Here is a 13,341-nt window from a genome sequence, read left to right as displayed (position 1 = left end):
GACAGGTATGGAAACGGGCAAAAAAATAGGAATATTCAAGGAATTCAATTAAAGTAGTAACAGCAAAATATCTTTAAAACTGTCCTCTGTGGGATCCCTGGGTGGCTCAGCAGTTTAGCGCCTGCCTTTGGCCCAGGGCGCGATCCTGGAGCCCTGGGATCGAGTCCCACGTCGGGCTCCCGGCATGGAGCCTGCCTCTCCCTCTGCCTGTGTCTCTGCCTCTCTCTCTCTGTCGATCATAAATAAATAAAATATTTTAAAAAATAAAATAAATAAAACTGTCCTCTGTACTTTGAACAATGTAACAGACATTTCCTCAATAAATATTTGCTGAGCAGCTAATATGTATGAGGCTATCCTAATTGCCAAACATCTGCAATAGGGAAAGAACAGCTTATAGGGCAGCTCGGGTGGCTCGGCAGTTTAGTGCTGCCTTTGGCCTGGGTTGTGATCCTGGGGACCTGGGATCGAGTCCCACGTTGGGCTCCCTGCGTGGGGCCTGCTTCTCCCTCTGCCTGTGTCTCTGCCTGCCTCTCTCTCGCTCTGTGTCTCTCATGAATAAATAAATGAAAGAAAGAAAGGAAAGAAAGAAAGGCTTATAGACTAGCCTAAACTAGGGATAATGAGGTAGAAAAGGATTCAGGCCAAGTTCACAATACCAAAAGCTTTCTCCAGTCCAAATATTTTTATCTAATATTCTTTGCAGGTACTTTGTAGTACAGAAGTCATATTACAATGCAATAGGATTTTCTGCTTAGGAACCCAGAATGCTGGCATGTAATGGTTCCCAGATTTGAGTTTCAGGCACCAGTGGGAATGACAGTGGATTTTTTTTTTCTAAAAACATTAAAAAGCAAAACTATCTAGTTCATTGTCCTCATTTCATTCACTAATATTTTAACAATAAAGAACATCTCTCAGAATTTAGGAACTAGACAGATTTAGTCACAAGAAAAGCAGAACATTTTTCCTATTTTCCCTCTCTTTTTACTGAATTTGAATGAAAAATTCATAGGAGACCAATATATGAGGATCAATAAAGATAAAATGAAAGTATCATGGATTTGAGAATCTGAGAGCCCTGGTTTCAATTTTTATGGCTGCAGGTAAGTCACTTAACCACTCTGAGCCACAGTCTCCTTGGGGATATTATCTCAGAAGTTTGTATAAGGATTAAATATGATTTCATATGAAGCACTTGGCATTAAATGTAACACCTAAAACGTGATAAAAAAAAAAACATAAGCAACTTTCTCTGTTAAAATAAATACTGGGGCTTCCACTTCTGGTTACAATAGAGTAACTGGGGGATCCCTGGGTGGCGCAGCGGTTTGGCGCCTGCCTTTGGCCCAGGGCGCGATCCTGGAGACCCAGGATTGAATCCCACGTCGGGCTCCCGGTGCATGGAGCCTGCTTCTCCCTCTGCCTGTGTCTCTGCCTCTCTCTCTCTCTCTCTCTGTGACTATCATAAATAAATAAAAATAAAAAAATAAAAAAAACAATAGAGTAACTGGTACTCAACCAGCCTCCCACTGTACACAGCCATAAAACTAGATGAATACATAAGGCTCTCTGATCGAGGGAATAAACTCCCACCTGTGGCACAGTGAGCTAGAATCTAAGTAGTGCAAGAAGGTCTCACTAAGCTGAGACTAGATCAAATTTGGGGCAGGTAAAAGAGCTAGAAGCCTTGGAGCAGGAAACCAGAGAGGGATTATATGCAGGACAGGGGAGACTGCGAAACGACAGTCTATGTGGTAGTCACCTATGGATGAGTTCTTGGCTGAGGGTTGGGCTGCACATGCAGAGGGTGACACTTGTCAAAGAATGGCTGCTATGGAATGAAGAATGCCACAGAGATACCTGAAGTCCAGCAAGCAAGCAGTGCTAGAGGTCTCTGGAGTTCTGGTCAAGGCAGATACCCAGCTGATTCAACATGAAGGCTGTGACCATACATCTTAAAGACTTCTCTTAGATCTGCCCTAACAAGTGGAGGGGGAAGGCTATCACGCCCAGCATAGGGTGTGGAGCTCAAATGAGTAAGGAGGGCAATCACATGGAGCTGGGTGGCAGTGGCAGCAACAATGAAGAATGGTTGTATATGAGGAAATGATCAAATAAATAAATATTTTTAGGACAATGAGAATCAGATTCATGAGAAAGGAAATCACAAATATGCAAAGGGAGAAAAGAGAGAAGCCTGTGGCATTCAATTGGAACTGGAGAGATTACTCTAAATGCATGTTTTCAATATTTCTTTCAGTATGTAGCTATAGACATATATAAAATACAGATCCACTGCAAGGGCCTGGGGGATTGGTGACATACCAATAGCAACACTTAGTATTTTATTTCTTAAGACTAATATCTACTGAAAAGGAACCAGGCTCCTTAGAGAAATGACTGATTTCAGGTCTGGGGGAGGAGAAAGTCCAAGATGTGCCCTAAATATCTTGTGTTAGAACAAGGAAGTGTTCAAAGAATAACGGGGACATGAGAACAAAGAAGACAGGGCCTCCCATTAGTTAAATCTAGAACTACTGGAACACAAGAATGTTGGGCTTCCATGAATAATGTTGGGCTTTCATGAATATATACTGAAATAAATAAATGAATAAAATTAATGTTTGATAAGAAATAGGATATTTAAGAGCTTAGAGTGGGATCCCTGGGTGGCGCAGCGGTTTGGCGCCTGCCTTTGGCCCAGGGCGCGATCCTGGAGACACGGGATCGAATCCCACATCGGGCTCCCGGTGCATGGAGCTTCCCCCTATGCCTGTGCCTCTGCCTCTCTCTCTTTCTCTCTCTGTGACTATCATAAATAAATAACAACAACAACAAAAAAAAAAACATTAAGAGCTTAGAGTATCTCTCCACAAAAACTTACTGATTATAAAGGGTAAAAGAGTAACTTCACAGTAGAGAAGTCTTAATCAAATGATCTAAATTAACATCATCAGTTATCAAATAAAAATTATATGCTACTTGATAGAGTAAAATGAGAATGAGAACATGTTATTTCTGTGATATTCCTGTGAAAGAAGCAACCTGACTCCAATCATAAAGTGGATCAGACAAACCCAAATGGACATTTAAAAAAGTATCAAGATCATGCAAAAAAAATAAATAAATAACTCACAAAAAACACAAAACAAAAACCCTGAGAAAATATTCCAGATTGAAGATTAAAAGAAATGATATTCAAATATATGTGGTGGAAATGGATACTTTTGCTACAAAAGACATTACTGGAACAAGTGGATCTCAGTTTCTTTGTCCGTTGCTTCAAACATCAATAAGAGAACTCAAAGAAGTTTTTATAAAGACAAAAATTACATCTAACCATATTTCAAAATATAAAAAGATCTCTACTGGTATTCTAACCACGCTTATAAAAAAAATTACCATAGAAACTTATAGGCCTTAACCAAAATTGAACTTAATAAATTTAAATCTTATAGGAAAAAGTGTTAAGAAAAAGAAATGTTACATAAGGCCTCTATAAATAGTACATCCACGCAATGGAATGTTACCTAGCTATATCAGCTGATATGGACAGAAGTCAAGATTCTGTTAAACAGAGGAAGGAAAATTTAGCCCAAAATATATGTAACACATACTCCCTTTTGTATGTATGTTTGCATATATGTGTAAGATAGCCATATATATAGGCCTGGATATGCATAAAAAATTTCTGGAAGGATACATAAGAAACTGTTGACAATGACTAGTTCTGTGAAATAGAGGAGTAAATGGTTTCAAAGGTTTCCTCTCCATCTACTGCCCTTGTATACTCAATTCTCAACATTTAAAAAAATAAAAAAGGTTAAGTTATTCTATAGCAGTTAAGTACATATAACAACCAGATAATGGTTTCTAACTATCATTCCTACCTAAAATGAAAACTCCTTGTTGAAATGGCTGATTCTACTTATGGTTCAGAGTAAGTACAAAGTAAGCTATGGATATCTTGTGCCAGAAAGCAAAGAAGCACTCAAAAACCAATGAAGGTGAGACACCTGGGTGGCTCAGTGGTTGAGTGTCTGCTCAGGGTGTGATCCTGGGGTCCCAGGATACAGTCCTGCATAGGGCTCCCAGCGGGGAGCCTGCTTCTCCCTCTGCCTGTCCCTCATGAATAAATAAATTAAATTAAAAAAAAAAAACACCCTAATAATGAAGGCATGTAAAAAGGATGACACTAGTGTGACAGGGCTCCCACTGGCCAAATGTAAGGTAATGTGGACATTAATAAGAATCACTAACTAGAGGGGCATCTGGGTGTTCAGTTGGTTAAGTGTCCCACTCTTGATCTAAGCTTAGGTCTTGATCTCAGTGTCGGGAGTTCAAGTCCCATGTTGAAAAGAATAACTAGAAAACTATCAAGAAAAGTAAAGAAGTGACTATTACAAGTCAGGGCAGCAGTTAAATACAGGAAAGGAAGAAAGCACACAGTGGTTTTCTGGAATGCTGATGATGTTCTATTTCTTGACCTGGAAAATAATTACATGAATATTTATTTCATGATTATTTAATAAACCATACGTGTTTACTGTGCAGACTTTCTTAATATAGATGTATTTTCTAATTTTAAAACAAAAACATAAGGTTTTAGGGAAAAAACGTAAAAACAAGAGCCCTTTAGAAAGAAAATGACAATATTTTACCTGCAAGAGTATGTAGGCTCTCCTACTTTAAAAACACGACCACAAAGATGAGAAGGTTTATTTGCTTGTTCAAGTTTTGGAAATCCAAATGCGGGATCTTCACCACAAAGGTACCATTCCATTGGTCCCAACAAAACATGCTGTGCCAGCATGTCCTCCTTCTGTGGAAAAGGGTTGGGACCCCTGCAGTAGATTTTGGGTACATAGTGGGCTAAATGCTGGTACACTTCTCTAGTGAGGTCAGTTGCTTGCAGCCATTTCTTTAAAAAAAGAAAAAAGAAAAAATAGGTTTAAACAATGTTAAACTGCTAATTTGAATAAACCTACTACTATATATTCTTTTAGGTACAAATATAATGATAAAAGTGTCATATATTTTGTTGATGTCACTCAAAACTGTGTTTTCTTTCCAAAAAGGGTAAAAATCATTTAGAACTTTATTAAAATGGCAAGCATTTCAGAATTCTACTTTACTTCAAGTAAAATGATCCCTCTCCTCAAAATGACTCTTGAAGCAACCTTCTGTAGGGAGTTATAGGAAAATGACCACAACAAATCATCATATAAAACACTAGCCAGGGGCACCTGGGTGGCTCAGTGGTTGAGCCACTGCCTTTGGCTCAGGTTGTAATCCCTGGGTCCTGGGATGGAGTGCCACATCAGGCTCCCCACAGGGAGCCTGCTTCTCCCTCTGCCTATGTCCCTTCTTCTCTCTCTCTCTCATGAATAAATAAAATCTAAAAAAAAAAAAAAAAAAAAAAAAAAAAAAAGACACTAGTCATTAGGCCCATCTGACTTCCTTTCTAATAATGTTTTGCTCAAATGATATACTGACTGTGATCTGGATCCTCATGTCAGTTTGCTGATAGGAAGAGTATGCAGTGAATACAGACAGCCAATATGCCACTTAGACTTCTCATTGATTAATGATACACCAGTCTCTTATGAATATGAGTCTACAAGATACTTTGTTCTATCAATTACACCTTCTTTCTCTAATCAACCTGTCTATAAGCCCTTTCCCTTCTGCTCTCCCAGCCCAAAAACAAACAAAAGCCACTTTTCTGTCCTAAACTTTTATGTCCACTACCTGTGATAATTAACCTCCTTTCAACTGAGCTAGAGCTGAAGTTAATGAGGTGACTTTTGGAAAGCCCCTAGGGATGGAGACCTGGTTGCCAGGGGAACAAGCCATGTGATAAGAAGGTTGGTATAGCCTCCACCCCCAGCCTCAGGGAGGGGAGAGGGGCTGGAAGTTGAGCTAATCATTAACAGACAATGATTTATTCAAGAATGCTTACATAATTAAGCTTCCATAAAAACTTCTATGTTGGGGTTCAAAGAACTTCTGGGATGGTGAACACAGAGCTACTGGGATGTTGAACACAGAAGTACTGGTGCACCCACAGCATGGAAGCTCTGCATCTCTTCCCACATACCTTGCTCTATGCATCTCTTCCATCTGCTGTGCCTGAATTGTATCATCTTACAATAAATCAATAATCTAGTAAATAGTTTCCCTGAGTTCTGTGAGCCATTCTAGCAATTTATTGAACCCAAAAGGGGGGTCATGGGAACCCTCAATTCGTAGCCAAGTGAGACAGAAGTTCTAGGTAACCTGAAGATCACTGCTTGTTACTGGCATCTGAAGTAGTCAGGAGGGCAGTCTTATGGGACTGAGCCCTTAATCTGGGATCTGATGTCAACTTCAGGTGTATAGTGTCAGAATTGAATTGTAGGACACCCACTTTGTGTCTCTGCAGGGGATTAGAGAATTGCTTCGTATGGGAAAAAAACACATTCAGTGGCCACAAGTATTGCTAAGTGTATAGAGAAATACAAGAAAGTTTCTCCTGATTTAAACATCAGTTCAATAGGTCTAAAACTGAACTTATGATCTCCACTACCCCTCCTCAAAAACCTATTCTCTCCACTTCCCTATTTTAGATACCAGCATCTACCTAAGTATCCACACCAGAAAAACCTGAAAATCTTCCTTCTTCCTCAATCCAACATCCAATTAGTCATGTCTTATCTATTAGGCTTCCTAAATAATCTGTTGACTCCATCCATTTCTTTCTCTCCATCTCCACAGGCATCATCCCCCCTACTCTGATCCAAAACCCCCACTCCTATGTTTTACCAAGATTAGTGCAAAAATGTCCTAATCAGTCACACACACACACACCGCTAGTCTTGCCCTTGTACAGTCCATTTTCTAACCTCATTATCAGAGTGATTCTTGCAAAACGTCAATCTGATCATGTCATTCAGCTTCCCCTAGTATTTAAGATCAAGTCAAGTCCCGTGACATGGCTGATAAGGCCCTTTGCCTCTGTCATACTATTTTTCCTCCTTGTGGCCTGTAGTGTTCCTCTCTGCTCTGTGGGCTATTTTCTACTCATTCTTCAGAACCCCATGTATGTTTCACTTTCTCTAAAATGCCCGCTCTGCCCATTCCTCACTCCCACCACCCATTCCCACTTCCTCTAGGTCTAAAACAGAACCCAGCCTCGTGGGCATTTATTAAAATCTGTTAACTAAATGACTATAAATATATTTATACTACTTACTGTCATATAACATTGATAGTGTAGAAAGATGCTCCAGGTGGCTTTAATGAAAGGAGAGATAATAGATCCAGGCCTGCAGTCTCTAAAAACCAAACCAAATAAGCCCTCGATAAAGCATCCTTCAAACTACCTCCTTCCTTTTCCCTTTTATCTTCAACCTTTTCCCTGTATTGTCATTTAACCCTGCCAATTCTGTATCTTTATTTGTCCACCATACTGCTTTGAGTAATTGCAACTTATTTTGGCTCTAAACCAGGGAAATATTTTAAATCAGAATACATGAAAGGACTCACTTCTACAGAAATGCAGTTAATGGAACTGCTAACTCACAGGCTCAATGTTTACCTATGGATTACAACCGAAGATCACATTACATCCTGGTTAAAAGAGTTAACGTTCCAGTAATATTTAACACCATATAAGGTCTTCATTTTAACTCTTACTTGTACAATCTTCACCTACTTCCTTCCTTCTAAAAATAACTATAGGGGCGCCTAGGTGGCTCCGCGGTTTGGTGCCTGCCTCTGGCCCAGGGCGTGATCCTGGAGGCCCAGGATCAAGTCCCACGTTGGGCTCCTTGCATGGAGCCTGCTTCTCCCTCTGCCTGTCTCTGCCTCTCTCTGTGTCTCTCATGAATAAATAAATAAAATCTTTAAAAATAATAATAAAGTAAAAATAAAAAATAAAAATAACTATATATAGAGAGAGATTTAAATATTCCTGAGGTGATATATATATTAACTTTCTAATCAACCTCACATTTTCATGTGTACTAAAAATGTAAAAATCTTCTTTGTAAATTAAGGGACAGAATTGAAGCTTCTTAGGAACACAATGAAAAAGTTTTCACCCGTGAAGAGAAACTATCTTTTTCAAATGTTACCAATTTAGTTGTGTTTGCTTTATGCCAGTAAGAAACTAAATTACTCTTAAAACAACAGCACTTTGCAGGAGATAATCCCACAGAATTAAGGATTATCTCTTTAGAGAAGTGACTTGAAATCAATATTGCACACACTAAGTTCTGCAATTACAAAAGGATATATTTTTTTAAAAAGTAGTCAATAGTAAAAAAAGAAAAAAAAAGAAAAAAAAAGTACTCAATAGATAAAGGCAGAGTCATCAACGAAAAAGCAACCTAAAATCTAATTCTCTGAGCTAAAAAAATACTTTTTGGGCACATCTAAGGATAAATGTTTAGTTTTTCACCCACTTTTCAGAAACTCTATTTCAAAATGTGAATGAAGATACAAATTATCCTAAGCAATTTATTTCTGGATAAAAATATTAAGCTTTAGGGATCCCTGGGTGGCGCAGCGGTTTGGCGCTTGCCTTTGGCTCAGGGCGCGGTCCTGGAGACCCGGGATCGAATCCCATATCGGGCTCCCGGTGCATGGAGCCTGCTTCTCCCTCTGCCTGTGTCTCTGCCTCTCTCTCTCTCTCTCTCTGTGACTATCATAAATAAATAAATTTAAAAAAAATATTAAGCTTTAAATATTCAAAGAATTCAATCCTATAATCCCAGAAAGTTATGCTTCAGGCAATGTTAATTTACAAAACATTTAAAGGTTTAACAACCATATTTGTTTTTCTTATATCTTAAATTCTTATTTTTCTTAAAACCACTTTTGCAGGATTTTAATCCAGGGAGAATAAAAGGTGATGCTTTCTAAAAGAAATTATGTGTCTTCTTGTGGCTCCAACACTGATAGGTCAAATCTGTTCATAGATTTTTTTCTTTCCTTTTTTTTTTTTTTTTTATTAAAGAAGTTTCCATGTCTAACATGGGGCTTTTTTAACTCACGACCTTGAGATTAAGTGTTGTATGCTCTATCAAAGGAGCCAGCAGGGCACTCCCTATTCATAAATTCCTTAACCAAAATATTCAGAAACTAATATCAACTTATGATTAAGAAAAAAAAAAAATCAACCTTATATAAAATATTTTATATGTTTACTAAACATATTTTATATGTTTACTATATATTTTACTCTATTATTGTAATATTTATTATATGTAACATTATACACAATATAACATATTACTAATATTTGCTAATATATTACATATTAGTAAAAGCATTTCATCCTAAAAACTGTTTGTAATGTATTTTTATAAATTATTAAGAAGATATAAACATCTGGTTCAAGAAAAGCAGACATTTCCTTCAAATTTAAAACCACCCAAAAGATTTGGGATCCACAACAGGCATTTAAACTTCATTAAACACTTAATATACAAAGCAAAGTACCTTCACATAAGAACTCTATACCAGAAATATTGAATTAGTGACTGGCAACACTATAGATTAAAAGAAAAAATAATTGTGAAGAGAAATTGAGCAAGGGGAAAACATTTTTTGGCTACCTTTCACAAAAATGGCTTACGTATTTCTCAAAAGAATAAAAGCAATGGCTTTTCCTATCCTCAGTAACATAAGCTAACTGTAATGATTTCTTCAACAGGAAAAACCATTGAGATTTCTAATTTGGTTGCATGTTAATCTGTCCTTATTTCAGACACTTGTGGCTGTCACACCAATGTGCACAACGAAGTAATAAGCACTATCTTATTAGAAGTCCTCCATAAGGAAGTAAAGAAACTGTCAACTCATTCCACTAAAGTAAACATGTTATGACAATGTTTCCAGGAGCTTTCCTTTTTTGAATGCTAAATTTAAGCCTTGGGATAGAGAGCAAGTACAATAAACATAAAAATGAAAGAATCCCTAGAGGTTAGCCTTTTATTACACTATCTAATTACTATTTTATACTCAATTAAAATTGTATCCTTTAACCACATTTGATTTTGTTTTCAAACAAAGATCACCAACGTGTAAGTCAATTATAAAACAATAATCACTAGTGCTGAAAGGAGGTTTTTAAGACAATATTAAGAAAAATTTTAAACAAATCGTATTAAGAGTTCCAGAAATGAAGTAAAAGCATTCACAAATCAAAATATAGAAACTCAATAATAAAAGTCTAATTTAAAAATGGGCAAAAGACCTGAACTGACACTTCTAAAGATGTACAGCCAATAAACTCACAAAAGATATTCAGTATTAACAGTCACAAGGGAAATACAAATAAAAACTACAATGAGATACCATTCACACTCAATAGAATGGCTATAATCAAAAAGACAAGGACACCTGGGTGGTTCAATGGTTGAACATCTGCCTTTGGCACAGGTCGTGATTCCAGGGTCCTGGGATAGAGTTCCGGCATTGGGCTCCCTGTGGGGAGCCTGCTTCTCCTTCTACCTATGTCTCTGCCTCTCTCTGTATGTCTTTCATGAATAAATAAATAAAATCTTAAGAAAAAAAAAGACAATAATAGTGTTGGCAAAGATATGGAATAATTCACTGGAACCCTCACATACTGTTGGTGAAAATGTAAAATGATGCAGTCACACTGGAAAACAGTTTAGCAGTTTCCCAAGACATTAAACATAAAATTACCACAGAACCCAGCAATTTCATGCCTGAGTATATGCCCAAGAGAAATGAAGATGTCTTCACAAAAATGGACACAAATGTTCACAGCAGCATGATTCGTAATATCCAAAAAGTGGAAACGCAAATATCCATCAACTGACAAACGGATAAATGATATATGGTATATTCATACAATGGAAAATCATTTGGCAATAAAAAGGAATGAGGTATTGATACATGCTACAAGGATGAACCTCGAAACATCTGCTAAATGAAAGAAACCAGTCAAAAAGACAACATATTGTTATGGTTCCATTTATATGAAATTTCCAGAATAAGCAAATCAGTGGAGACAGAAAATAGGTAAGTAGTTTAGTTTGGGAGTTTAGGGGAAAACAGGAAGTAACTACTGATAGGTATAGGATCTTTTTTGGGGTGATGAAAATGTTCTAAAATTGTGGTGATGCTTGCCCAAATGTGGATATGTTAAAAACCAACCGAACTGAATTTATACATGTGAATTATGTATAAAACTGTCAAAATTTAAAAGCAAAAAATATCCAATATAGACATAAAACTCTACGTATTTATGTTTGGGGAAAAACAATATATGTACTTCTTAAATCACAATCATCCCCTGGAACACATTATAATAAAATCCGTGGAGCAAAAAATGTAGATAGACTCAGAGAAGTGCTACGAAACTCATATTGTGGAATCAATTCTACCAAAAAAAAGAGAAAAGGGCCACTTAAAGATAGTTGATAAGCTTATAATTATCGAAGAGAGTGTTTAAATGCTTTTATTTGTGAGGCATGCTTGTTAGAATACATAAGATGACAAAAAGTCCTTCCTCCTCATAAAAGAAATTTAAAAAGCAGTGTATAAATAAAGTGTGAGAAAAATGACACTAAGCTTACTAAATAATTTTAAATTACCAGTAATGAAGGTCTAAAGGCTACAATAACTGCTTTGTTTACTCTGAAACTTACTCTTCAACCAAGAAAACCTTTTTAATTTGTGATAAAGCACTGTGCTATAGCCTAAGATGAAAGAATTGTTTTAAGTGTTATGTGGTTTTAACTAAATACAGACAATAAACCCCCAAGCAAGGCCAGGTTATATAGCTGGAAGAATCTTGTATTTTTAATATTAGTTTGCATCTTCTTTAAGGACTTTTGTTGGTCTTTAAATGTTTTTTCATCTTTTCTCAGAAAACCATCTAAAAGTAAACAGAAAAGTAAAACATAGCTCAGATTGTGATCTTCACAAACTCAAATTAAGCCCAAATCAGTACATTTTGATTGCTTTTCCCTTAATTTCTCCCACTGCGTCTGCCTGAGAATTTCACTGCATAAGAATTATTGCATTGGTCTCTAACACCGTTTATAACTAGTTTCCACAGGAACTTCAACAAGGTGGAGAAACTCCAATCACTTAATAGGTTGTAGTTTCAGAATTGGAAAAATTTAGCACACAGCCTGTGTCGCTGGCCCAACAGCAACACACAGAATTCAGTGGGAGTAAAAACAACACCACCGCTTTGAGGTTAGACAACAGATTAAAATATCAATATGGATATTGACACAATGACAGGGAATAGCTATCATTCTGATCATTTTACCGTCTACTTGTAACACTTTCATTTATTTTATTTTTTTCAAATCTCTTTGATAAATGAAAGGCAGATGTGGGATGAAAATCCTCTGGTTGTTGCGATATTATGTAGAAAGTAAATGAAAACAGACCTAAACAAGCTTGTTAAAAAAAAAAAAAAATCCAAGAGTCATCATTCAACAACACATTAAAATTTTCACGTCTACTCCTGTCAACTGCTTCCACTCTGACTTTAGTGTCCTCATCAATTCACACAAAAATCTCCTCAGGGACCAACAACTCCAAAGGGCCCTCCTAAAATTTTGTTCATAACATTAAGATTGTTGGCATGATTTCAAAGGTCACTCCCCCCCTAGAAACTAAGGTTTTTAAATAGGAGACCTCAGAGGTGAGGCCTAGGTTGTTTGAGTCCATTCATAATCATTCTGGACAATCTTTTTTTGTGTGTGTGTGTGTGTGGAAAATCTGTTCTAATGGCGTTCAGTGTCCTTGAGGAAAGGTGCCATCGAATTTATTAAAGTAATCATTTTACAACTCTGCTGCTTACATGAGCATATTTATAACACACTTTCACTACAAAACTCGGCTTGAATGGTTTAAGTTTGTGGTTTAACTCTTCCTACTATTGCTGTGACCAAATCTCGTATTAGTCTCTGTACGTTGAAAGCCGCTCAGTGTATTAACAATTCCTTTCCATCCACCTATCCCCAACTCCTAGAAGAAGTTGTTGTTGTTGTTTTAATCTCCCAGCCTCCACTACTGCTTTCTCACACTCAGTAAACATGCCCAGACACTACTTTCGGCACATTCATCAACGCTGTCGACTGACCAAACCGGTGGGGAAATGCACTGAACGGGGGTATAGGTAGAGGGAGAAGAACACCGTCGTTTGCACCCTTTGGTGCCTTAGGTCGAGCCCAGAAACAAAGTAGGAACCCGGTCTGGGCAGCCTGTTTCGGTGGGGAGGGCAAATGCTCCGCTAATGTGAGGAAAAGGATTAGGCAGGTGAAAAGGAGGGCGATTATACCCCCAAACCAGGTAGTGTCT

General features: G+C 37.3%; 1 protein-coding gene across 6 annotated transcripts in view; it reads right to left on the bottom strand.

Moving 5' to 3' along the window:
* Positions 1 to 13,341, bottom strand: part of UBR2 (ubiquitin protein ligase E3 component n-recognin 2) — a 128,542-nt gene that overhangs the window by 114,350 nt on the left and 851 nt on the right. For all 6 annotated transcript variants that reach the window (XR_008665150.1, XM_055330931.1, XM_055330932.1 and 3 more), the window contains exon 2: positions 4,665 to 4,924. Coding sequence is in view for 5 of the 6 variants with exons in the window: in XM_055330931.1 (XP_055186906.1) it covers positions 4,665 to 4,924 (260 nt within the window). In the remaining variant the exon portion in view is untranslated. The remainder of the gene's footprint in view (positions 1 to 4,664; positions 4,925 to 13,341) is intronic.

Source organism: Nyctereutes procyonoides, unplaced genomic scaffold (genome assembly GCF_905146905.1).
Source record: "Nyctereutes procyonoides isolate TBG_1078 unplaced genomic scaffold, NYPRO_anot_genome, whole genome shotgun sequence".
Classification (NCBI taxonomy): Eukaryota; Metazoa; Chordata; class Mammalia; order Carnivora; family Canidae; genus Nyctereutes; species Nyctereutes procyonoides.
The sequence above is the reverse complement of the archived record's forward strand: the minus strand, read 5'-3'. Positions and strand labels throughout refer to the sequence as shown.